The sequence below is a fragment of the Equus asinus genome, chromosome 14, assembly GCF_041296235.1.
Source record: "Equus asinus isolate D_3611 breed Donkey chromosome 14, EquAss-T2T_v2, whole genome shotgun sequence".
Lineage (NCBI taxonomy): Eukaryota > Metazoa > Chordata > Mammalia > Perissodactyla > Equidae > Equus > Equus asinus.
The window spans coordinates 26,470,680-26,497,972 of NC_091803.1; the positions used below are offsets into that span (position 1 = coordinate 26,470,680).

The following is a 27,293-nucleotide window of genomic DNA, read 5'->3' on the forward strand; positions in this document are numbered from 1 at the left end:
GACCCTTGGATCCATCTGGATTGCAGGAGCTGTGACTGCGGGTGTCTGGGACAGAAAGGCAGGACATATCCAAAAGGAAAAGAAGGACCCCGTGTTCAGAAAACAACTATTAGCACCAGACTTGTGGTAGCAAGTTCTGCCCTTCTGCCCACAATTACTGGCAGCAAACCAGAGTAAAAAGAAACAGCAGCCACAGAGAAGAAAACAGGAGATCACAGCACAGAGAAGAGCACATATTCACAAATCAGCCAACATTCCAGGAAAGCCACCACCATGAAAGACAGGAGCCAACTTAACAAACAGAAGAACCAACAATCAAAGAAATAGAGACATAACACTGCAAGCAGAGACATTTAAAATACAGTTACTGTTCTCAGAGGATAAGAGAGGACATTGACTCCAACAAACAAGAAGAGCCTCTTATGAGAAAGAGTTAAGTAGAAATCACAAATGAAGGACTTAATCGTCAAAACAGAAATATCAAGACATTGAAGAGCAGAATACATACAGATAGACAGAAAATTGGTGAGTTGGAAGATCAAGCAAAGACGCTTATCCAAAACACAAGAATAAGGACAAAGAGTATGGCAAAAATACAAAAAACTTAATATTCACTATTGGCAAGGTTTTAGAGAGTCAGGCATTCTCAAACATTTTTGGTGGAAGTGTAAAATCTTGGGTTTTTCTTAGAAGGCTATTTCCAGATCTCTTGCCATGTGAGCCAAACAAATCCCTATTGTGAAGCCAAGGGTCAGCAAATTACAGCCCATAGACCTAATCTGGCCTGCTGCCTATTTTTGCAAATAAAGTTTTATTGAAACACAGTGATAATCATTTATTTACATATTGATTATGGCTGCTTTCATGCTACAAAACAAAGCTGAGTAGTTGTGAGAGAGACAGTGTGCCCCCCAAAGACTAAAATATGTATTATCTGGTCCTCTATAGAAAAAGCTTGCTGACCCCTGGTTTAAGCCACTGTTAGCTGGGTTTTCTGTTATTTGCAACCAAATGCACACTCCCACTTGAAACAATGAATACAATTATACGAACAGAAAAAGTCTAGAAACATGAACGTCCAACTGATGACTGGTTATTTCTAGGGAGGGGAATGAGATTGGGGTAAATTTGAGGGGGAAATTTTTATTCAATGCATAAACTTGGCAATTTTAAAATAATGACAATGAATTCAAATTATTTCATAATTTAATTTTTCTAATAAAAGAATAAGTGAAGCTCTATACCTCAGTGACAAAGAATGAACTACTGATACACTTAAAAACGCAGAGGAATCTCACAGATGTGTTTTAAAAACAAAAAGACACAGAAAGTACTTACTCTGTGATTCCATTTATACGAAGTTCCAACACAGGGAAAACGAATCCGCGCTGTTAGAGTCAAGATAGCGTTTACCCTGGGAGAGGGTGTTAACTGGGAGGGGCATGAAGAAGCCTCCTGGGGTGCTGGGAATGTCCTCTTTTGATGTGGATAGTGCTAATACAGGCGTATTCACATACAAAAATTTGTAAAACTGCACAATTAAGATTGTCCACTTTATTCTATGTAAGTTAGACCTCAATAAATAAAAAACTAAAAAAAGAATAATGGAAGGTAGGCATTTTCAATTGTCCCTTAGTGTGATCCTAATTCTGAAATATATGTAGTTCCACAGAAAAAAGTGAGGGAAACATAAAAACAAGTAATACTGAATACCTAGATGGTAGGATGATGACCAATTTTTGTACTTTGGTGTATTTTCTCATTTCTCTACAATCAGCATGCATTCGTGCTGGAATCAGAAGAGATTAAAAATGTCTACGGACATCTAAATGGCTGTGAACTACACCAGCCCTGCCTCCCCAGCTACCCTGGCTGATGGGACATAGAATGGACAGGGCCCAGTGGTGGGACTTGGTGAGTAATAGCAGCATATACTGAAACAGCACTTACAGGTATGGTTTTAAGTGCTTCATATATATCATTCTTTAATTCACTCAACAACTCCATGAGCAGGTACTATATATTCAGCTCCATTCTGCAGATGAGGAAACTGAGGCACAGAAAGGTTATGTAATTTGCCAAAGGCCACACAGCTAGTAAGTGGCAGAGCCAGGATGCAAACGCAGGCAGTCCAACCCAGACCCCTGCCCTTGACCACTCTGCCATCCCATCTCTCAGGGGCCAAGCCATCTCCCAGGTCATCAACAAAGCATGAGCAGCCCAAAGAATTTTTTTTTTGAAACAGTTTAGTTTTCTATATTTTTAAAAAAGAGGAGGGTGCTTCAAAGTAGTCATCCTGGAAAAGCAATACACTTATTTCACACTTTTTGTTTTGAATCACAAGGTGGGAGGCGGGGAGGGGCACATCATCTCTTCAGTGGCCTCTAAAGAAATCCAGCCATCATTAACTGTGCTTAGCTGGGGGAGGGGAGTATCTTGGCTTGTTAGATAAGGAAACTGAGGCTTCCACTGATCTGGCAGTCATTGCCCCTGCCTTCCTATTCACCTGCCCAGCCCTGTGGTCCCAGGAGGATGGGGTCCTCCTGTCTAGCTCAGAACTCGCAGCAGGGTCCGTGGGGAGCAGAGGAAAAGTGGCCTGTATGAGAGCTACCGGTGTCCCAAGTGGAGCTGGGCTTGACCTGCTTATCTCCTTCAGCCTCACTGAGTCCTCAGACACCTGGGGAGGAAGGACTGATAATATCGCCATAACATGCGCATTTTACACATGAAGAAACTGAGCCTTGGAATGGTTAGGAACTTGCCTAAGCTCCCCCAGCCTCCTCCCAAAGTGATCCATGCTCTTGCCATGTTGCTGCGGTACACAGAAGATGGAGGATCCGCTGGGCCCTGCACTTGCTGTGTTGACTGGGGCAGTCGCCTCACTGTGCTCTGCTGAGCTTCCCTCATGTGCAAGACAAGGATAATCTTGCTCACCTCCCAGGGTATTGTGAGGATGGACGTGAAAGCAAGGTTTAACAATTGCACTGTCAGTTTTTCCACTCCCACTACAAAATGGCCTGGTGGTGGACAGCTGTTGTTTTTTGCCTGCCCACTATCCTTTCCCACTTCTTCTGGTAACAGGATCCTGATGTTCCTTTGGGAAAACACCCCTTCCTTACCATGTGCTTAATGCGGCGTCCACCCCACCCCAGCCTCATCTCCAGGGTGGGTGCACAACCCTGGGCTGGCCGTGAGTCTCAATCTGGATCGTCTGCTGAACTGTGGTAGCAGAGCTGCTCAATTTTGCTGGAGTGGCTGGGAGAATCATCACAATGACAGGGAGAAGGAGAAGAGAAAGCAGCAGCACCTGTCACTAATTCAGCTCACTATGTGTCAGAGCACCCCCGACGACCTGACCCGATGAGAGAGATGCTGCTAAATTGAGGCTCAGAGGCAGGTAAGAACTTGTGTAAGTGAGGAGGCAGGATTCAGCCCCAGGCTGTCTGGCTCCAGAGCATGTGCTTTCCGCCCACACACTATCCAGCTTCTATGCAGCAAGCCTGGGGCTGCTGGCGGCCAGCTTGCACCGAGAAGGAACAGTAGCCCCTTTGTGGAAGAAGGCAGAGTTGAGAGAAACTGAGTCAGAGCACCTGGACCTAGCGATGCCTGGTGTGGACCACCCCTGAACTTTTCAGCTGGGTGAGGCAACAAATTTCCTTTTTGCTGAGGCTGGTTTGAGGGGAGCTTCTGTCACTTGAACAGACTGAGAGGCATGGTCTGTGGACCCTAATGAAGTTGAAGCCACAGTACCACTGGCTCTTGTCAGACCTGGGGCACCACAGAGGAAACAGAGGCCCAGAGAGGGGAGAGTGAGTGTGAGGCCTCCAGTCAGCTGTGGTGACCCAGGACTGGAGCCCACATGGCCTGGCACTCTCATGGCCCTTGCCCTGCTCCTCCAGTTGTGTCCCCAGACTGAGGGACAGTGCTCCTGGGCCTGTTCTCCCTCAAGAGACACATGTTTCCTGAGGAACTTGCAGGAACCTCCTTCTCTTAGAGAGTATCATTCTCTTCTCTAACCGTATTCTGTATTCTCTAAAGTGATTTGGGGGGCGGGGACGTAAAGGGAGACACTTTCAAGGCAATTTCATGCCTAAGATGGGAGGATATAGAAAACTTTGATGATGCTCTGTTGAAGGGCACATTGCTTATCCAAAACAGACTTGGGAAGGGGAAGCTGTCAACATTATCTCTTTCTGGTCACAAATTGCAGCTCTCTGATGGGTTTTTCCTAGAGTTTAATCTTGTGCTGGAAGCTAAGCTGATACCAGGAAGGTTTTAGACATGTCAATCTCTTTCCTGGCATTTCATCAGAAATTGATTCTCTCTGCTTTTCAAGGTGCGAGTCTTGACTGCAGGGGTCACAGAATAGGCTGGTGATTCAGGTGCAAGGTAATTCTAACGGGAGGGATCAGGTGCTGTTCCATTGAACCGAAAGGGTGAGGAACACTGGCCCAATTCACTGTCCTGCTTTTCCTTGGCAAGACTTTTCATCTGCCTCTGACTCTGAAGGGATTAGCTTTTTAAATAGGCTATTTTGCCGCTGCCAGTCCTAAATGATAATACTCAACATTTACTGAGCTCCTAGTATATGCCAGGCACCATTCTAAGCACATTATGTGTAGTAACTCACTAAATGCTTACCACAGCCCTATGATGCAGGTTCAATATTATCCCTACTCTCTAGAAGAGGCAGTCAAGTCACAGCCGGGATATACGGTAACTTGCCTGAGTGACGGCGCTGGCCTAGGAATCCAGGCTGTTTGGTTCCAGGGTTCACAGGCTCAACTACTTTGCTAGGCTGCTTCTAATCCTGCCATGTGACTTATTTGCCCTGCAGAAATCAGAAGTTGTCAATGTCACCAGGGGCCCACTCTCCAAGTTCTCAAAGTGACAGAGACCAAGACCTCAAGGAGCAGCAGGACTGACGAGGAAAACTTCACAACTGGGAATGCATTTGGCAGTTGGATGTAAAATGGATTCAGTGCTTCTCTGCCCAGAAATGTGAACTAAAAGGCTTCATTCCGGGAAAAGTGTAGATTTGGAATGTCAGCTGTCACATAAGCAGGCTCTTGTAATGTGGCACCATCAGCTTGTGTTGTCCTTTTTTTCGATCTTCTCTTTTTTGTTATCTTTTAAATTTTTAAACAAAGCAGTTGAGATCTGTAAATATGGAAGGGGCATCTCTGGGTTGCCCAGAAGGCTGAAGTTGCAAAACACTGAGAACTGAAATGAGGAAAGGGAAGGGTCTGCTGTTTGCATGCTGGTGGAGTCTGAAATCATGGTATGAATGACCCACTGGCCTCCTGCAATTAGCCAAGACAGGTGCTCAGAGCTAAGGGCCCATGAGAGAGAGCTTTCAGAAACTGAGATGCTAGACACGTCCTCAAGTCCTTCTCAGGAAAACCGCCCTGCTCCCACTCCCTGCTGAGAAAAGTGGACTAGGGAACTACAGGAGTGGCCGCTGAGTGGCTCTGGTGTGGGTACACACTTGAATCTGGCCAGCATCCTACAAGGTGGCCTGGAACAGAAAGCTCTGTCCCTCTCATGTACTGTTAAGAGACAAATTGGAAACATCAATTTTAAAAAAGCACATACCTTTAGATCTACTAATTCTACTTTTAAGAATTTAACCCTTGGCAAATTCCTACACAGGTGCACAAAGACATCTGCTCTAGGATCTTCTTTAAAGAACTCTTACAGCAGCAAAAGACCCTGAATAGCCTAGATAGTCATCAACTGGGAGCTGGTATATTTATGGACAGGTCCACAATCCTTTAGATGCAGTTATTTACTAGCAAAACCAGATTGGAACTGACATGAAATTTACAGTGTTTATTTATCTGACTTAGTATGAATATTCATATTTTTCTGCAGATATATATTAATGTATTTGATTACAGGATGCTGTCCTAGGCCATACTGGGATGGTATTTCTTTCTAAATTCTAAAAACATGAAACACATTTGGCCCCAAATGTTTCAAATAAAGGATTGTGCTCCTGTACATTCACAATGCAGTATTATGCAGCCATAAAAAAGAATGAATGAGGTCTGTGCACATTTCCTGCTATGGAATGGTTTCCAAGACATGTTATTAAACGAAAAAAAAAAAAACCCAGGAACACAACAACGTATATTTCATGCTATCATTGTATGGGGCGGGGTGGGGGGGGGGGTAGTGGAGAGAGGGGCAGAGAAGGATAGATACGCTCTGCATAGGATATTTCTGGAAGGACACACAAGAAATTGATTACAGCAGTTGCCTCTTGGGAGGGCAACTGGGGGGGCTGATGTCAGGGGCACTACATCAGCTAAAAGCCCTTCAGTATTGATTAGCCAGGTTTATCAGACTCTCTTGCTGGCCTCTGAACTGGGAGAAGGAACAGCTGGTAGAGAGGAGCATGAAGACAACGACAAGGTGCAGAGACCAGAGGGGAGCAGACATGGGTCTGTGGTGGCATACAGAGAGGGTTGTACAGATATCCCTGACCCAGTAGGCACCTGGATCCTGGACTCCCTTCTTTGCTGGGTTCCCCTGAGACCCTAGTCTCCTCCTTTGCTTGGCAAAATGGAAGGAGTCTCTAGTCCTTGCACCAAAAGTCTCTGCTTACTAGCAGACAGTGTTTGCACATGTGTGCATGTGCACGCTTATGTGTGCATGCAAAAGGAAGGCTCAACATTTTCTAGGTGGTTGAGTTAAAGGACTTTTGCAGTCCTTCACAAAGCAAGCTCAGCAGATGAGTGTGCTGTCATGAGCATTTTTCAGAATCTCCAATCAGCTGCAAAGGAAGGCAGTCCATTACCACAGGAGGCCTCAGAGTGGTTTACACTGGGGGCCCCTTGCCTGGGGCACACAGCCAGGACCCTGGAAGGCTGGAGTCAGCCTCAAGTCCAGCTGGAGCAAGGGAGACCTCTTGAGTAAGAAGTGCAATAGTGCCATCTTCTCCATCCAAGGGCATGAATATCTCTCTGTTAAATACTAGACACTAAGGAATTATGTAACAACTAACATTTATGGAATGCTTACTAAAGGCCAGGCACTATGCTAGGTAATACATTATTGCCTTTACTCCATATACCAAGACTCCAAAGTGGGTATTATCAAACGAGGTGAGAGGGGTCAAGAGACTCATCCAAGGTCACACGACTGGGATTTGAGGCAGAAGCACACTGCGGATACTAATTCACAGAGTTGCCTGGGGCCTCGGTGTCTCTGTGCTATAGGAGGACATGTCCCCAGCATCTTGCTTGGGAGCCCCACAGACCCGTGGGCACCAGTGTGAATGCTGGGGGCGGGGTTGATGACTAAAGATTTCTTCCTCCTCTGTGGTTGCCCTTTTTTTTTTTTTAACACTGTATAATAAATTCACTTCCTAATGATTTTTGAGTAAACTACAATGACCACAATTTCAAAATTATTAATAATTCATGACCAAGGGCCACAAACACTACATAATCTCCACAGGCAGGAACCATGAATACTTGTTAGAGATGAGGCTGAGAATGTTTTTTACCAGCTAAACCAAAAGCATCTACCGACTTAAAGTCAACCATCCAAGACACATTTTTTAGAAGTGCTAATAACCCTTCCAAAGCCTTGCTTCGAGCAGCGTCTTCCAGGAGGTCTTCTCTCCCTCGTCTGGCATGCCCTAGTCTGTATCTGGGTCTCCTCTATGAAGCCTGTCATTCTCTCCTTTGATTTGTACCTGTTTGTGTCTGTGAGAGGGCTTGAGAACAGAGGTGTCCTGGGGGCTGGGCAGGCATGTGGTGCACTGGGAAACACGGGGGTGGAGGGCCAGGGGTTACTTAACACCTGTAAAGAACTGGTTCTCTTCTGTGGCTGCACATCGGAACCCCTTGGGGGGGATTAAAAAATTCTGATGCCTGGGTCACATCCCCAAAAATTCTGATTTAACTCATTGGGAAAGAGGTCTGGTCCTAGGGGTATTTAAAAGCCCCCAGGTAAATTCTAATGTACAGCAATGTCTGTGACCCACTGACATAAAGCACTGAGCACAGGGCCCAGCACTGCCCAGTGGCTGACACTTGTTTGCTGCCGAGCGGTGCGGCAGGCAGGGATGGAAGACTGGAGGGCCCCACTGGAAGGGGACAGCCATCCTCAACAACAGCCAGTGCCCATTGCTGCCTTATAGAAATGAGGACTTGGTGTTGTCACTGTCCATTTTTTTCAACAAAGCTAGAAGTCTGCATTTTTATGTGGAATCTCCCAGTTTATAATGTGGACACCTAATTTAAAAAAATTGTAATAGGGTATGGGCCAAATAAAACACAGCTTTGGGCTGAATTTGGCCTGGCAAGCTCATTGAGAACAGCCTCCCCTCTCCCTTTGCCCTGTGGGCCCACGACCACGCACAGAAGTACCCAATCCTGACCTGGGATGGAAACTGCATGTTCACCTGGCAAGGTGTGAGCTGGCCCCCATAACCATGAACATGACGCATGCCCCCATCTGTTCTAACCAGCTTGTCTTTTATGGGGACATAGCTTGATCTACACCTGGCATCCTTTGTAAGGCACAGGGTGTCATGAAGTGCAGATTTCACAGACAAGGTGGGGAGTGATACAGAAAGAGGAAGTACACAGAAGAGGCACGTTATAACGTATCAAGATGAGCATCCTGGCAGCTTGCTATTAGTTTCTTGCTCTTGTTTTCTAACCAAACAAAAGCCCTGTTAAGAGAGTCAGCACCTCTGTTTCAAAGGGCCTGAAACCATCTTAAATATCTTTCAGGGTTAACCTTGGATATTGTGATAAACAAGCCCACTCTCTGTTTTCTCTCACTTCAAGCACTTTTCAGAAGAGGAGTGATCTGAAATGCTCTTGGGCAACTGGCATGAGGGCAGTAGGCAGAAAAGCAGCTGTTATGGGAGCTGGGTTGCCAAGGAGAGAGAAAAAGAAGGAAAGAGTATCTCAACTAGTTACCCAGCATGCTGCTCTGTAGAACCCCCAGACAACTTCTTAGTGTGGATAAATGGGATGCTGTTATTCCGTGACCGAAGGTCTCAGTAAGGTTTAAACAACTCATTCCTGGCTTAGTGGGGCTGGTCCCCATGCTTGGTCGCTTGACCGAGGGAGGCCAGGTGCCTGCAGGCATGTGCTCACTCCCATTCCGGCTCCTCCACCCCAGGTCTCAGGAATGACTCCGTGGGGAAACAAGCACACCTGCTCCTGCCTCCAGAAAAATGTACCTGCCAGAAAGGAATGGGAAATCCACCCTCGTTCAGCTTCTAGATTGCCCACTGGGGCTGACATTTAGATCTTTCCAGCAGCATCAAAATTCCTAAGCTATCTCCAGCCCTCATCCCAGGTAGGTCGATTAAATAAGAAGAAAACCCAAGTGGCTTTTCTGGGATCAGCTGAGAAAAGAGACAACAAGAGAGAGGACAAAAGCCACAGCAAAGCACACAAGGCCCTTTGCAGTCCAACCCTGGCCTAACTCCTCAGAGCTGGCTGAGGGAGGGGCCGACACAGAAGAAGCAGAGCCGAGATGGAAAGAGAAAGACTAAGTCTTGTAACCATTTTTGAGCCACTGGACCCAGCTAATTTCCTTTCCTCGTTGGAGTTATGTCACTTTATAATCAAGAGCGTTAGTATAGAAGTGTTGATGAACTTCAGGATTGGTTGATATTTATGATGAACTACATACCTTCACACCCCTGTGCCCATCTGTCACTAAATAAAACTCAGATTTAAACTCCCATGAGCTTGAGACCTCCCTGGGGTAACCTACGGGTCCTTGCTACCGCTTCCCACCTCAGGCTCGATGATCTTGCAGCTTTTCTTATTCATATCTCTCTGCCTTTGACTATGCTGTTTCCTTGGCCTGGAAAACTCCTATTCAACCTTCAGGATGCAGCCTGCACAACAGCTTTTCTGCAAAGCCTTTCTCCTCTGGCAGAGTCAGGTGACCCCTTTTCTGTATTGAAATTCTACTTTCTTTGTCCTTCTCTCACTATATTAGCATTTCTCACACTGTAGTATAATCATATTATTGCACACCCCTTCCAACTATACCGTGCACACCCTGAGATAAAGGACTGTTTCTCACCTGTCCCTTAGTTCTGGCCCTGGTGCCTGGCACAGAGCAGATGGGTTCAGTGTGGTACATTTCAAGAATGGCCACAATATTTTGCAGATTTTTCATCAAGAGGTGAGGCCTATTTCCCCACCCCTTGAATCTGGGATGACTTTGTGACTTGCTTTGAAGGATAGAAAGTGGCAGAAATGACACCGTGCCAGTTCTGAGCCTAGGGCTCAAGAGGTCCTGCAGCTTCCACCCTCATACTCTTGGACGCCTGAACCTTCACGGGAACAAGCCTGGCTGGCCTGCTGGAGGATGAGAGAACAATGGAGGACTATAGCACCCTAAGTACAGGCCAGCTGAGATCAGCAGAGCCTGGCCCATCAGCAGAACTGCCCAGGGAAGCCTAGACTGAACTGCTGACCCAAAGTATGGTGAACTAAATGCATGGTTGTTACTTTAAGTTACTAAAATTTGGGGTGATTTGTTACACAAACATAGCTAACTGATACACAGTAAGCGATTATTACTACAAGCGACACTGGGTTGATAACTCTAGTTGCCAACTACCGTTTGGTCAGGAATTCAAGCTTGGGACTCAGCAAAAAAGAGTAGGAGATCCAGGAAGACTGATGCACCAAGCTGCTCCCTCGAGTCCCTTCAAATAGCGTTGCCTCCCCACAGCCGTCACCAGTGACACATTTACCTCCTTTTTGTCCCGTGAGCAAGATCGGCTTCTCTCAGCCTTTCGCAGAGTCTGACCTGTAGCAGTTCAAAAGCAGAACCAGAAATTAAGGCTGTTTTAAAACAGCTAGTTTATCACTGCAAAAGCTTTTTATCTGCAAACCAAATAGACAGTCTCATCATAATCAAATGATTTTAAGAAAATGTAGCCTATTATAGTGGGAAAATGGCACACTCTTGAAATAGACCAATGGCAAGAAAATGGCAATTCACACACTCATGTTATTAGACTATAATGAACCAAGCCTCAGCTCTTTAATCTGGAACATTATCTGCACTCTGCAAGGGCCAACAGATTGTAGTTTTCCCAGTCGAATTACATTTTTATTAAATTGTTTGGAATTATATAAAATGCCTTCCACAACAATGACTTCCACTGTGCACATACACATAACCTTTGATGAGTGCATAACAATGTGCTGCACCGAACCCCAAATTCACCACGTAGGTGATGGTACAGATGTGAATTAGTGGTATTCACTTGCATTTCACATAATGGGCAATTTCAGAGAGAACTGTTGCTTTTCTCGGAAAACTAGAAGACTAACATTTGAAGGTATGCATAAGTTCAACAGATTAACATCATAATGTTTAAATATGCTGTTCCAAACGCAGTTTTCACAACTTTAATGGAAGTGTCCATTATAAAAGGATTCCTCGATGGAAAATTAATGGATTGACTTTGTTTTAAAACATAAAATGGGAGTCACTGCACATTGTCAATGTGTCTCTCAAGCTGTCCAACTTCACTCTCAGATGGCTACTGTGAGAATGCCACCACCACATGTCCCACTAGCTGAGAGCACTCTGAAAGCAGGAGCAACAAGGCTTAGTGATGACTTCTTGAAAGGCAGGAGACAGGGCCCGAGTCTCAGAGGAAAGACGTTTGTCTCTGGATGTGGTTGCTTCCAGTGGGCCTATACATGAGTGGGGTGTAGGGGGGCTCATAGTTGGTGATAAAACTTAAGTCAAGGGATGATGCTCTTTGCAAGAGAGTGAGAATAAGGGGAAGAGCAAAGGTCCAAAGGTAAACCTGTGGCAATGGCCAAACATTGGGGCCAATATGTATGGATTTAGAAAAGAGGCGGCTGGAGAATTTGTAGGAGACCCTGGATTATACAGTACCATGGTGTGGTAGACATCTTTTGGGTTATCTGCTCAGCTCATAATGATGCCCTAAACTGCACCCTTCTCTTTTTCTTTCCTCTCCATCCCCAGGGTGGGGTCCCCTGGCAGCCATGACTGGACATGACCCCATACCCCGAACCTCCGCATGCTGCACTGGGCATGGGCCCCTGACCCAACCGCAGCCCGCCAGCATCCCAGCCCCAGGAATTTGGAATTGACTCTGAGAGACAGAGAGGACAGAGGTGCAGAGCAGGGCACCTGTGTCAGCTTTGATGCTATGAGTAGCCACCAGTACCTGTCTTGGGGACAGACTAACAGATAAGATCAAGACAGAATGAACTGATCTGAAACCAACTACAAGCCTACCTTTGTGTTCCATAGACAGCCATATAGACTATTGTGTGTTCTCTCTTTTTTTTTTTTGCCTTAAGACAAAGAACCTAGAAATTAGTGTGGTACAGGATGTGAACAGTGGGGGTTGTATATGTCTGGTGACAGGGGATATATGAGAACTCTCTGTACTTTTCACTCGATTTTGCTATAAACCTAAAATTGCCCTAAAAATAGTTTATTAATTTAAAACAAAAAAGAAGAACCCAGGGTCTGGCCCAGTGACCTAGTGGTTAAGTTCAGCATGCTCTGCTTTACTGGCCTGGGTTCAGTTCCCAGGTGTGGACCTACACCACTTGTCAGTGGCCACGCTGTGGTGGTGACCCACATACAAAATAAAGGAAGACTGGCAACAGATGTTAGCTCAGGGCAAATCTTTCTCAACAACAAAAAAAGAACCCAGGATTTAGGGATCAAGCAATGTGGATTGTTGTGCCAATTTTACCCTGACCTCCTGACCCCTGATGCTCTTGGGCAGGAGCTAGGGTGGACAGCTCCCACAAACCCTTGTCCACACCTGCTATGCCTGTCAGTCAAGGGACTAAAAGTAGGCCCTAAGGCTGGCCAGAGAGGATGATGTGCCAGGTGGTAGGCCATGCAATGCAGAGCCAGGAGCTAGGAGATGGGCCTGGAGCAGGAAGGGGACAGAGCAGGTTGGAGGCCAGGGTTTCTGACAGACCAGGCTGTTCCAGCAGCAGAAGCAGCACTGAGGCAAGTAAGATCCAGCAGGGCCAAGTAGGGTTCAGAGAAAGGGTGGGAGCAGGAGGGAAGCAGAGCTAGTCAGGGGCCAACATGGCAGACCCAAGTCTGGCTGAGGCCCTTCCTGTGCTGGTCAGACAAACTCCTGGGGATTCAGTCCAATGGACAGCTGACCAGCTGTGAGACCTTGGATAAGTCATAGAATCCAACAGGATCTCTCTGGGCCACATTTTCATCCCTTTTTTTCTTTCTTTTTTTTTTTTGAGGAAGACTAGCCCTGAGCTAACATCTGCTGCCAATCCTCTTTTTGCTGAGGAAAACTGGCCGTGAACTAACATCTGTGCCCATCTTCCTCTACTTTATATGTGGGACACCTGCCACAGCATGGCTTGACAAGCGGTGCCATGTCTGCACCCGGGATCCGAACCAGCGAACCCCAGGCTGCCGCGAAGCAGAATGTGAGAACTTAACTGCTGAGCCACCGGGCTGGCCCCCCTTTTTTTTTTTAATGAGAGGCTGAATCACTTCTGGGTTTGCTTTTCATCTCTAATATTCCGTTATACTAATAAAGAACAATTAAAAAAACACATTAAGGTGGGCCATAAAACCAAACTATTAATACAAAGAACACAGAGCTTAACTACTAAAATTTGAAAGCAAATTTCCCTACTGGAGTTAATTAGAAGCATCTTATTCATTAAATTGGAAAATAATTTGCGTATTTTCCAATGACGATAATTCGCTCTAACTATGCGCTTTGTTATCTAACGCCCCTTCCTCACACCACTGAGCCCCTCTCTCCTCCAGGTAGCTCCATGTGGAGACAGCTCCTTCTGGCCAAGGACAGAAGGAACCAGATTACACTGCGCCTGTCTACTGTACTTAGCTTCTCCTAGTATCTTCCCGCCTATACCTCATTTTATTCTCACAACAACTCAGGGAGGTGGAAGATGGCGACATTAATATCAATATATGCTGATTGCAAAATTAAGGGGGTGTTCCTCTGCATTTTGCAAGGTGACCTGCCAGATTCAGCCATGAAACAATAAATAAGGCCAAATGTAAATGATTCATGTGCACTTCACTTTATAACACAGATATGTTCCTGGAGAAAAGAAAAAAAAAAAAAAAGGAAGTGAATGCGTTGACTTTTTGTAAATATAATACTGTTCTCCCACTTACGATTTCAGAGAGATTTTATCTGCACTTAGGATTTATTTTCAATGGTTAGAAGATTCTGACACTTCAGTTTTACTTTGCTCTAGATGCAGATAATATTCATCACTAGCATTTAGTGGGGAGTTGCATCTTCCTTGGATGTTAGCTTCTGAAGTCATCAGGCAAGGGGAAACCAGGGTTAAAATCACCCTTGAAAAAGAGGCTTAACCTCCTGAAAGTACAGTCTACAGGATGCACCTTTTTATATCCATTGCTGTAAATTAATATGCACGTGTAATATTTGGCACATACGGAAATGTATGATACATGATAAAAATACATGTGCAAAACATAATTTTATGGTATTTCTAATTAAACTATTCATTTTGTAATTACTTTACTTTTTCTCCGGGGGTAGGAGGAGAGTGGTGAGGGTGGGGCAAGAGCCAGGCACCAAGTCCATGAGAGTTAAATGCTTGGTTGATATAGCCCTACTGTCCTGGACACCTATTATGCACCAGGTTCTATGCACAGGCTTCAAGTACTGTATCCTCACAACGACTCCTTTAGCTCAGGAGGGGTCAGGAAACTTCTTCTGTAAAAGGGTAAATATAAAAATAGTAAATATTTTTTACTTTATAGTCCATAAGACCATAAGGTCTCTAGTCAAACTACTCAACTCTGCCATTGTAGTGTGAAAGCAGCCACAGACAATATGTAAATAAATGGATGTGGCTGTGTTCCAGTTAAACTTTATTCACAAAAACAGGCAGCAGGCCCGATTTGGCCCACAGGCTGTAGTTTGCTGACTCATGCTTTAGATGGACGGTACTATTCCCATTGGTACAAACCAATGAAGCAGTGAGAAACAAACTGAGGGTGAGAGATTGAGCTGTTTGCTCAAGGTCACAAAATGTAATTTGTAAGTGGTAGGGCTCACCTATCACTATCATCACCATCATCATCATCACTAGCATCAGTATCACTATCATCACCACCACCATCATCATCACCAGCATCAGCATCACCCTCGTCACCACCACCGTCATTATCATCATCACCATCTCCAGCAACACCATTGCCTTCATCACTACCACCATCATTATCATCATCACCATCACCAGCATAAGCATCGCTGTCATCACCACGACCACCATCGTTATCATCATCACCGTTAGTGTGAGAGCTCACCCTAGTCAGGGTTTACCGAGTGCCAGGCACTGAGCTCCAGGCCAAGGACATAAATCCACTCATTTAGTCACAGCTACCCTATGAAACAGGTACTGTTATTATCCCACTCGTCAGAGAAGGGCACTGAGACCCAAAGGGGTTAGAAGACTTGCCCAACATCACACAGCTAGTGAGTAGAAGAGCCTTGATTTGAATCTGGGTAGTTTGGCTCCATAGCCTGCACTCCTAACCACTAGGCTACACTGCCCCTCAGTCAGGTCATTAACGACAAGTACAAGAGGCCAGAATGTGCTGCGGAGGGAGTTTGATTTAAGGAATTCTTTCTATGATGCAGCTTTTTAATTTACTTTGGACTCCTAGAGCAATTAATAAGGGAATCAGAAGAAAATGATCCTCAAGGGTCAAGGAAAACAGAGCTCCCTACTAGCTAGATAAATGTCATAAAATGCCAAATGTGGAAAGGCAGGCTCGGCATTAGACACTTACTGCCATCTACTCAGGCGAAATGCTCAGAATTGGCAGTCAGGGTTGGACTTTAGAGAACAAAGGTGACTCAGTGGAAATCCTGGAGGCAAAGAGGGCCTGCAGGGACCTCCCCATCACAAAGGAGTTTTGAACAAAGAACTTTCTCCTCACTGGTTGTGATGGTGCTTCTACTAGGTTACTAAAATGAGCTTATTTCTTCTGTTGTCCAAATATGAGGGCTCACATTGCTTTCATTTTATTTATCTATGTAACCTAATTTAAATGACAAATATCCCACTGAGATACCACTTAATCTCACCTATCGGTTTGGCAAAAGCCCAGAGGTCTGACAATGTACTGTTGGCAAGAGCTGGGAAGCAGGCACTTTTGAGCATTGCTGGGAGGAGTAAAAAATGACACAGCCCCTTTGGAGGGTGTTTTGGCAATACCCTCGAAGGTACAGATGCATTTTCCCTTTGGGCTAGCAGTATCACTTCTAGGAATCTACCGCAAAGAAACACCTCCACAAACAGGAAACAAACGCATGCAGAACATATTCACTGTATCATAATTTGCAATAGCTAATATTATAAATAACCCATAAGTCTATCAGTGGAGACTGGCTGAATAAATACAGTGAATCCACACAATGGAATGGGATACTATGAAGACTGAAGAAAGAATGGGCAAGCTCCTTACATATCCTTGTAAGACGGCCATGTCTTAAGTGAAGAAATTAGGGGCAGAAAGTATATATAGTATGCAATCTTTTCTCTAAGAGAAAAAAAATAGGAATATATAGTCATATTGGTTCCATATTCCATATGCTCATATTGGGTTCTAACCACCCAGGGGCACATGCACAAGAGTAATTTCTGAATTTATACTTTTTACATCATTTTTATTTTTGAATGATTTCTTTGGATCTATTTCCTATTCAAGAAACTAAAATAAACTTAAAATATTAAATGTCCAAAAGACTGATTCAAATTTTCAAAAATATAATGAGAAATGCTGTAGATTTTCCTATCCAAGCTCCAGGAGCGGGTGGTCTGTCGGAGGGAGACGGAGCAGCCTCAGTGAACCTCGGGAGCCCGAAGCTTGCCCAAAAGAGAATACAATATCCAGAGGACAAACTGCCTTCTTTTAAGAGCTCAAGCTGTAATGTGTGAGAGATAAGAGTGAAATGGTGACAAATATGGTTTCTGGAAATCGAAACAATAGTTTCTTAGCTTAGGTAATTGGCTACTGGTGACCTGCTCATTTATCTGGGGGCAAAATTTTTACGAAATAGTTAGACAAGATGAGAAAGGAAAAAAAGAAATGAAAGGTAAGTTGAGACCTGTCCAGATGGGTTTTCTGGAAATTGTTGTTTCCTAGTGCCTACTGAGCACCTAGCACTGTCAGGTTCTTCCCCAGGCGAGAGCTCTTGGGATTCCTTACTCTGGGCAACAACGAAGACACGTGGCTCAGAGAAGCAAAGTAACTTGCCCAAGCAAGGAAGGGGAAGAACTGGGTTAGTAACTAGCCAGTCTGGCTGCTAATCCAGAGTTCACTATGCCCTGCTGCCTGCCTGCCTGCACGCCCTTCTTCAAGTCCAGGAATGGGAGCACCTCGGCCCCACTGTCATTACTACCCCCACCCCTGCATGCCTTCAGCCCCATCCCCGCTTCCTGAATCTTGATGCCGGCTTCCACCTATGGCCTGTGCAAAGAGACATGTGGCAGAGTAAGGTGGTAGGGTGGGGACAGGGCAGCCTGGAGAGCACCTGCCAGCCTAACGAGGCATCATTATTTGGCTTTAGCTGCCGGTTTCCATGCAGGAATGTGGGCTCAGTTTTGTGGGATTAGATTTTTCCAGAGAAGTCCAGTGTTATGAGAAGCTTCTAATTTTTAAATGTTGATAAGTAATTAAGAATTTTTTTAAAGCTCTGTACAGGCCCACAAAACAAGCCTCTAGTTTCCAACCTAATAGGTAACTAGGCAGAAGACTGGAAAATCTCCCGCCCCTTCCATTCTTTATCTTGATGCCACGGACCCTTTGCGGGGTGGAGGTACAACCTCTTTACGGAAATCTCATCATAATAACAGAACTCTATTAGACAAAGAGCCGACTGTTTGGAAGCCAGGTTGGCCCTGGGTCACACCCTCCTCTTCCGACTTCCCACGTGCGCCTCCAGGCTGGCTCTGGGCCTTTCAGTCACATCCATCTTCTGAAAGCCGGAAACAATATCCCTGTCACTCTTGCTTTGCATTTTCTATGTAACCCAAATTCCCGCAGCCCAGTTTACTGACAAATTACCTGAGATAAACAAGTCATGCTAAGATCCTCTTTTCCTTTCCAAACCTAAACAGCAGCTGGCAGGTAGAAATAGTTATTTATACCCTGCACACTGTTATGCACATTTGCTTGGTTTAGAAATGCTTAGCTACGCACTCTTTGGCCAGCTTCATAATTAGATGAGAGCCTGGGGACAACGCTGTGCAGTGGCTACGAGGGTAGGCTCTGGGTCAGCCTGTCTGGCTCAGCCACTCATTAGCTGTTTGGGAATCCTAACAGTCCCAATGCCATTTCAGTCAACTGTCGGAGTTAAGCTAGTACATGGAAGACACTTAGAACAGTGCCCTGCACATAGTAGGTACTTAGCAGTTAGTAGGTCCCTCCCCCAGAAACTATCTATTCATGGATCTCAGTGAGTTCCGTTGGACTCTGGCGCCCAAACATATCCTGAACCTGTCCCGTCCTCTCTGTCGTCCCTCTGCAGGCCCCGTCATCTTTTCAATAGCCACCTAGTAGGTATCCTCCCTCTACTACTGCTGAGCTTTTCCCACTGCAGCCATCTAAAAATAAGACATATCACTTGCCTGCTTCACCTTCCAGTGTGTTTCCCTCTCCCCTTGCTAACACTCACAACCCTGCAGCCCCGGAGTCCTTCTTCCGTCTTAGGACTCACATTCCTTCCTGCCACAGGACCTTTGCCTCATTCCCTTGGTCTCCTCATGCACGTTCCTTCTTATCAATCAGATCTCAGCTTAAAGGGACCCACCTCCTCAGAGTGGACTAGCCCCCAGTCCTCCTTACTTTAATGTCCTACAGAGCACTTATCTGATCTTTTTCTTGCGATTTGTTTGGGGTCTGCCTCCCCAACTAAACATAAGCTGCATGAGACCAGAGGCTGCTGTATGACTTTTTTTTTTTTTAAAGATTTTATTTTTTTCCTTTTTCTCCCCAAAGCCCCCCAACACATAGTTGTATATTCTTCGTTGTGGGTTCTTCTAGTTGTGGCATGTGGGACGCTGCCTCAGCGTGGTCTGATGAGCAGTGCCATGTCCGCGCCCAGGATTCGAACCAACGAAACACTGGGCCGCCTGCAGCGGAGCGCGCGAACTTAACCACTCGGCCACGGGGCCAGCCCCTGTATGACTTTTTTATCACTGAATTTTCCACACCTGGAGCAGTATCTGGAATGGAGGAGGCATCAGTAAACGTTTCTGGAATTGATGAATGAGTGAGTGACCAAATTTCTGTGTGGCCAATGCTGGAAGGGACAGGCAGCATGATTGCAAACTGCTGCAAAGACTTCATCTTCTCTCACAATGTCCTTTCTTGATCCCTTCCCCCTGCTCTTTCTGGGATGGTGAAACGAAATATGACAAAGTAAGTTTAATACACCATTGGAGATAATTGGAAAATATTGATTTTTTTTCATTTGAAATAGTGAATATAAGTAAACGCCACATTTCTCTAATCTAATCAGTGGCTTAGGTGATAACATGCTTCCCAGGCTAAAACGTACTTTGGTTTACCTCTGTATCCATCACACAAGCTCCAGACCCATTCCATCCACACCCCAACCCATCCCCATCCTCCCACCCCAGCTCCCCACAGAATACAACTGAGGACACTGCATTTGTGAAAATGCATGTGTATGCAAATTAAAGTGTCTTTTTGAGTATTTGCATCCCCCTCAAAAAACGATCTGCCAAACTACCATGGAAAACATGGGAAATGGTACATGCGATCCCCTGGAATCCTAAGGACAAAATGTGTTCCTGCCTCTGATAGCTAATTTTACTGAGAACCTATCACATGCTGGGCACCATTCTGAGGGCTTTAGAGGAGTAATTCATCTGATTCTCACAGCAGCCCTATGGGAAGGTCCTACTACTCATCTCCACTTTACAATGTAAGAGTCTAGGCACTGAGATGAAGTAACTAGCTTCCCCGAGGTCACACGGCTGGTAGGAGTCATCAGAATTGGAACCCCCTCCATCCTCCTCCACAAGCTCTGCTCCTTCTACTCCTCTCTAGAATGAGGAAAGCTCTGGATAGCACCAACACAAAGAGAGGGAGCAAAAAAGAGTCTAAGCCTTTGTCCTGGTCTTTCAGGGTTCCCATCTGCAGGCTTAAAATGAAATCTCCATCTCAAAGGAGGCAAGAGGCAGGACTTCTCAGTGTGCGGGTTCACTGGGGGGAGTTTTGCCGTGGCAGGGGGGTGCTGGACTGAAACAGATCTGGGCCTTCTCCCACACCTGGGCTGCCCATCAGGGGCACTTAACTCCCCATGCCTTGGCCTCCACGTCTAATAAAGGACAGTGATCAGACTAGATCCAAAGTCACTCACTGGCTCAATCTAGCCCACAGACGTTTGTCTGCTCTCCAGAATGTTAAAAAAAATTTTTTTTCAGCCAACGTTGAAAGCTTGGGAGAGCTCACATTTGAAAATTCTGAGTTCTGGATTCTTTTAAGAAACTGAAAGATCTGGCAACACAGCACCTGCATTCCTGCCTGGCAACAGCTGTCAGGAGCTGAGGGCAATGGCGTGCCAGATGGCATGGTGCCTTCTGGTTCCCTGTCCCCAGCTGTCTCCCTGCCACTGAGGTCAAGTCCAAGTTGCCATTTATCAGCAGCTCTGAGAGGTCTTTCGCTAGCAAAGATGAAAGTAAAGGTTCACGTGTCCACATCTCCAGCAAAAGGGAGAATCAGCAGCAGCAGCAGCATAAGTGCTTACATGTGTAAGCCCTGATTAAGGGCTTTGCATGTATTAATGCACTTAATTCTCACAACCACCCTAGGAGGTGAATACATTTATTATCACTACTTTAGAGATGATGGAGAGATAGAGAAGGCCATATGCTTCAAGAAGTTAATAGGCAACCTCAGGTATGCAAAGTGTATTTAGGTGTTGAGAAAACCCGACACAAAGCAGCATAATGAAACCAACCCTGGCCACTGCAGCCATTTATATAACCTGCCTGGTTCCTGCAGGCTTCTAAACTTGTGAACCCTGCACAGGATCCTCTGAGTTCTGAGATATATCACGATCCTCAAAATGGGATCCTGGACAAGATCTGTCAAGTCCCTTCCAGTTCTAACCTTCTGTGATTTTAGGTGGGTTCATAAAATGTATCTAATTTGCCTGGGACTCCTTAGAGAGGAAATACATAAGCACAAGGCATTCCGAGTTCACTCAGAACTTAGAAAAGTGTCGTGCTCCCCAGAGGGGTCCTAGGATCGGTGACCAGACATCTGTGGTGCTCCAACTCCCTGCCAGGTGCTGCATTCACCTGTAACTTTCCCATCCCTGAAGGACACATTAAGTCAGAAGCTGTCTCCAGAGAATCCACCAGCCAAGGGTGGTCAAGGTAGTATCAGGCTCCAAAACAAGGCAGGAGGTGGGAGTGACAGTGACTTCACTGGGACAGGAAGTTAAGGGAGGATGGGAATGCTAACTGAAAGTAGAGGGAGAACAGAAGAAAAAACAGAGGCTGTGGGGGTACAGTAAAGGTAGCTAGGAGAGGGCATATCATTGGGACTGGGTTGAACTACTCCAAAGGACAGCATCTGGGGGAAGCATCCTTGTCCACTAGAGAAAGAGGAACCAGCCAAGGTCTCTGGAAGGTTGGCCTGGAGGCTTGGCTACCAGGGCCTTTTCTTTGTCTGTTCTATGGAGACGGGTCAGCAATTCACTAAGACACAAAATCAGTTCTTCTCTTTCCTGGTTACAATGTCAACCCAGCAAACACGCACGAGCATCTCCCCATGTCAGTCCTTGGGCTAAGCGCTGGGCATACAAAGGAACAGGAGTGGGTCTCTACCCGCAAAGAAGGAGAAAGGCATGGAGCCCAATACCTGTGATATACCGTGCATGAGGGGCTATGGAATCCCACCACGCAGGAGTTAACTCTGCGGGTAACGGTAGTCACTGTACTCTAAAGTGTGGAGGTGACTTGAAAGAAGGGCACAGCTGGCAGGGCACACAGCAAGGGCAAGCCACAGAGGTGGGAAAGAATATAGTGTGCTCAAGAGATGGCCAGCTTTCCGTGGTGGCTTGGGCAGGGGTTGAAATCTCAGAGGCCTGCAGGGTCAGGCCAATATTCTCAATGCAAAAAGTGAGCACTTGATGACTGGCACCACCAGCCAGGTGATTTGGTCAAATTGTCATCACATGTCCAAAGTCAAGGAGGTGGCCACTGTTCAGTGCTGGAGGACCGGGGTTGTGTAGGAAGGCAGGCGCGGTTGGGCTAAAGCACCCTTTCATCAAGAGACTCAAAAGTCCAGGTTTGTATGGGAAATCACTATTTTTAAATACAGAAAAACATATCTATGAATCCCATTTAACCCAGTATCAAACCTCTGGGCATGACAGTGGGTGGGTGAGTGTCTACAGATCAGGCTGGACACCAGCAGATTCACCAAGGGATGGGGCAGGGGAGGGAAGCTGCTTCCCCAGGGAAATTCTGATTAAAGTTGCTACATCCACAGGGCAATTGTTAAGTCCACAAGCGGCAGGCTGTTCAAAATCCCCCGGGGCATCAGTAGTCAGTCCAGTGGCACTGAGGACCTCTGACGCTTTCTCATTCTTATATAAAGTGCTCTGTAAATAGCTCTGAGCTCCTTCCACGCAACCATATTGCTCTGTGTAAGCCCTCTCCTCCATGGAAACAGGAGCAGCCACAGGGTGAGATCCTGAGGGAGCTGAGAAAACAGTCAAGGGCAGTGTCTTTTAAACTGTGTTTCTTCTTCCACCAGTGTAATGCACAGGCCTCACCTGCAGCCTCCCTCCCCAGGTGGGAGAACCTGGCCCTGTGGCAGGGACAGGTTTGAGAGAAGTCTTTGATGACATGCTAGAGTGTAGACTTGATTCGGCTGAGTCCTGTTCCTGCTACCTACTAGCTGTGTGGTGTACAATGGGCACAATTACAGTAGTCATCATTCTGAGCCGTGTGAAGAACCAAATTGGATCCTCTATGGTAGGAGTCATCAAACTTTTCCTGTGAAGGGCCAGATAGTAAACATTTTTGGCTTTGTGGACCATATGGACTCTGTCACAACTAGTCAACTCTGCCAGTGAAGCATGAAAACAGGCATAGATTGTTTGCATGCATTCATATGCAAATAGGCATAGCTGTGTTCCAATAAAACTTTATTTACAAAAGCAGGCAGCAGGCAGAAAGGGAAGGGGAAGACCTTCACAAATGTTATTTCCTGGGGACTCCCATGTTGGATTGTAGATCTGGCTTTCTCACCAGACTATGAAGTTCTTAAGGCCAGAGAATATATTCTCTCTTTTTTTTTTTCAGATTAAAACTAAAAGAGTAAGTATAGCACAGTACGGTGCATAATGAAGTCCACAGGGATTTTCAAAATTGTCCAAGTTAATACTAGAGCAGGACTGTAACTTCGAATGCCGATGGGGCCCAGGCAGGTACCAGACGCGGCGAGGGAAGCCCATCAGGGAGGTGCTGTGGTGAACTGGAAAGCGCACCTCCCTCCCAAAGTGGGCATCTCCACCTAGCACCAGCTGTGAGGAAACCGTTGCCAGGCAGAATTGTAATTCGATGTTAAAAGACTTTATTGATATTTTTAAGAAAATACCGTAATCAGACATTTATGAGAAATCTTCCAATTTTTCAATGTTGACAACTAATTCAAAAATTTTAAAAAACAAAACATCATGGGCCAAATAGACATGCATGTGGGCTGACTCAGCCACGGGCTCCCAATTTGTAACATCTGATATAAAGAACTCATTTTCAGGGGCTGGATCCCAGGCACAGACTCACATACCACTCATTAAGCCATGTTGTGGCAGCATCCCACATAAAATAGAGGAAGATTGGCACAGATGTTAGCTCAGGGTGAATCCTCCCTAGCAAAAAAAAAAAAAATCAACTTTACAGAAAAGTTTTGAGAATAGTATAATGAACTCCCATCTACCCTTCACCTGGATTCAATCAAATTCATCTTTTTTTTTTTTTGAGGAAGATTAGCCCTGAGCTAACATCTGCCGCCAATCCTCTTTTTGCTGAGGAAGACTGGCCCTGAGCTAACATCTGTGCCTATCTTCCTCTACTGTATATGTGGGATGCCTACCACAGCATGGCTTGTCAAGTGGTGCCATGTCCACAGCTGGGATCCGAACCCCAGTGAACCCTGGGCCGCCGAAGTGGAATATGCGAACTTAACTGCTGCGCCACCAGGCTGGCCCCTCAAATTCATCTTGATATTTCTGGATTCCGGTGCACAGAAGGCACTGAAATGTTGTAGAGTCACTGAATGAATGCCCTAAGGAAAAATAAGCAAAACATAATGTGCCAAATTCCTGTACGCTAAAATGACAGGGTGGCGTGAATGCTGAAAAATAACGAGAAAAGGAATGAATCCAAGAGAAGGATGGGAGCAAAGAGGACGGAAAACAGAACTAACACAGAGGCTACATGGACCACACCTCTATTTTACCTGCTGAATGCTTGCTTTATTTTATCTTATTGTTATTTTTTGCTTGGCTTACTTCAAGTAGTAAGAGACAAATCACCAGGAGCCCAGGTAAATAGCACACAAGAACAAACGAGACCAGACACGCCGACAGTGTACTTTCAGCAAAACCTTACTAAATCAACTGTCACCTATTTTGCAGTTTGGGATTATTTAGACAAGCTAGGCTAAATTTCACCTTGGCATTATTAATTCTTTGAGAAAGTTTGCTAAGCAAATGAACAGTATAAACAGGGGAAATGTTGACTATTTGCTCTGGGAGGAGCAAAAGCAAACGATCAGCTTTAAACTCCTTTCTAATTATATTGATGTGCTGACCTTTTGTCTAATTATTATGTTCCTCGAAAACCGAGTAGAAATATATTTTTTTTCTAAACCATCTCATATTTTAAAAGCACTGGAGGAAATTCGGCTTTAACATAAAGGTGAACATTTTCACAAGCACAAGACGCACACACCACCAAAATGTCAAATGCGGGGTTTCCTTTTAAACAAAGAGTGAGCTAATTACAAAGATTATTATTTGGTAGAGAGCTGCATCAGATTCCCTCCTCCCTCTTTGGGAGCAGTGTGGAGGAAGTCAACCCTTTTGCAGATAGTTAGCTATCATATAGGAGTGCTTTTTATAGGCTAGGCTTGGTGTTAAGTGTTCATGCATAGTCTCACTGAATACACAATGATAGAGTCACCAATGGATTACCAAACAAAACAAGGTAAGCTTCATCATTATTTCCATTTTATTGACAGGAAAACTGAGGCTCAGAGAGGTCAGAGTACACAGCTGAGATTCAAATCCAGGGCTATATGGCCCCCAAAACAAATAAGCATTACACTACACTGCAGCGCAGAGCCAGAGAGAACCCGCCCAAAGTCAAAACCAATGGGCCAGGAAATATGTTGTGAAAAGCTATGGTGATTCGGACATGCAGAATAAACCAAACTACAATCCAGTATGGGGATGTTTGCTAGATATTTAAGCCTTTGTGGGTTTAGGAAGTAAACATCTTTCAAATAAGGCCAGCCTTGGCTTATCTAGCTGGCTAGAATCACAATTCATCAAAGCATGCTTCACTTTACCCAATAGATACGTGCCCATAAAATTGTGTATAAATCAAAGTTTTAAAAATTGCAATGGAAAAAGGGATCCTTTGAATGCTAAATCGAATCTTAGGGCAAATACTTTCTTAAAGAGCACAAATTTTTCCTCCATTGGGCCATAATAATGCTCTAGGAGTGCTGAGATGACAACAATCAGAAGTGACCAAGCAGGTTTCTTGAAAATGGTCTACAGCAATGCTTCTCAAAGTGTGTTCCGCAGATCCTGGGAGGAAAAGGAGTTCCCAAGGACAAAACTATTTTCATCATAATTCGAAGACTTTTTCACTGTGTTGACATTTGCACTGACAATGCAAAAGCAACAGTAGGCAAAACAGTTTGTGGCCTGAGTGGCTACAAGGCAGTGGCATCAAACTGTCTTAGTGGTCACTATATTCTTTACTGCCATGTAGTCACAATAAAACAAACAAAGAAAAAATCATTTTCACTTAAGAACGTCCTGATGAAACAGTAAAAATTAATTTTATTAGATCTCAGCCCATGAGTATGTCTTCTTAATATTCTGTGTGAAAAAATGGGAAGTCTACTTAAAGCATTTCTGCTACAAGCCGGAGTACAATGGTTGACCCCAGAAAACACCTATGCGATTTTTTGAGTTGCCAGCTGAACTAGCCACATATTGTGCAGAATGTCACTTTTACTTGAATGAACAGCTATTAGACAAACTATAGTTATTCAGACTTGGGTATCTGGCAGACATTTTCTCAAATATGAAAGAAGTAAACCTGTCACTTCAAGGAAGCAACTGACAGTATTTGTTGCCAATGGTAAAACTCAAGCTTCCAAGTTCTCTACTTGTTTTCACTACCTTGAGTTTAATAGCTTCCTAATACTTAAGCTCTTTTTAAAAAATGAGATAGGCGGTGGTATTAATGAATACGATTTTGTTGATATTGTGTAATGATATGCCATTTGATACTGTGTAATGAAATTTTCAATGTCAACATTTGGAAGATTTGCATAACTCAGTGAATTAACATTTTCCAAATGACCAATGCCTAATGTTACAAAATCCTACATGGGTAAAATATCCAATCAAAGGGCGAGATAAACCAATGGATTTTAATGTAACAGAGTTCAAAAGTTCACTGATATGGTTTCAGATGCCACATTGTGACTAACCTTCAAGAAACTACACTTCTTAAGTTTTGGTACAGTATCAAAGAAGAATGTCTACAGGCATCTGAAAAGGCAATTAAAATACTCCCTGTTTCAACAACATATCTGTGTGAGGCCCAATTTTCTTCATAAATCAGTGAAAATAACAACACAACAGTTTGGTTACTGAAGCAGAAATAACAGTAGCTATTTTCTACTAAACCAGACATTGAAGAGATTTGAGAAAACGTAAAACAATGCCATTCTTCCTACTAATTTTTTTTTCGGGGGGGGGGAGAATAGCTGTTTTTCATTAAAAGTATTATTTTTATGTTCAGAAATGATGTGTTTATTTTTATTTTTAAATGAATTGATAAATGAATGTTTTAAGATTTTCTCAGCTTTAATTTCTGACATGGTAAATAGCATAGACATAATAGACATAAACAAAGCTCTTCTGACGTAAGAGCATAAAAGTGTCCTGA

The 27,293-nt window shown here is 44.8% G+C and overlaps 1 protein-coding gene across 9 annotated transcripts in view; it reads right to left on the reverse strand.

The window, feature by feature from the left end:
* Positions 1-27,293, reverse strand: part of KATNIP (katanin interacting protein) — a 201,771-nt gene that overhangs the window by 173,158 nt on the left and 1,320 nt on the right. For 6 of the 9 annotated variants that reach the window (XM_070483970.1, XM_014838009.3, XM_070483969.1 and 3 more), the window contains exon 2: positions 10,748-10,803. The exons of the other annotated variants lie outside the window; for them this stretch is intronic. In XM_070483970.1, the coding sequence (XP_070340071.1) occupies positions 10,748-10,803 (56 nt within the window). The remainder of the gene's footprint in view (positions 1-10,747; positions 10,804-27,293) is intronic. 9 annotated transcript variants of the gene reach the window in all.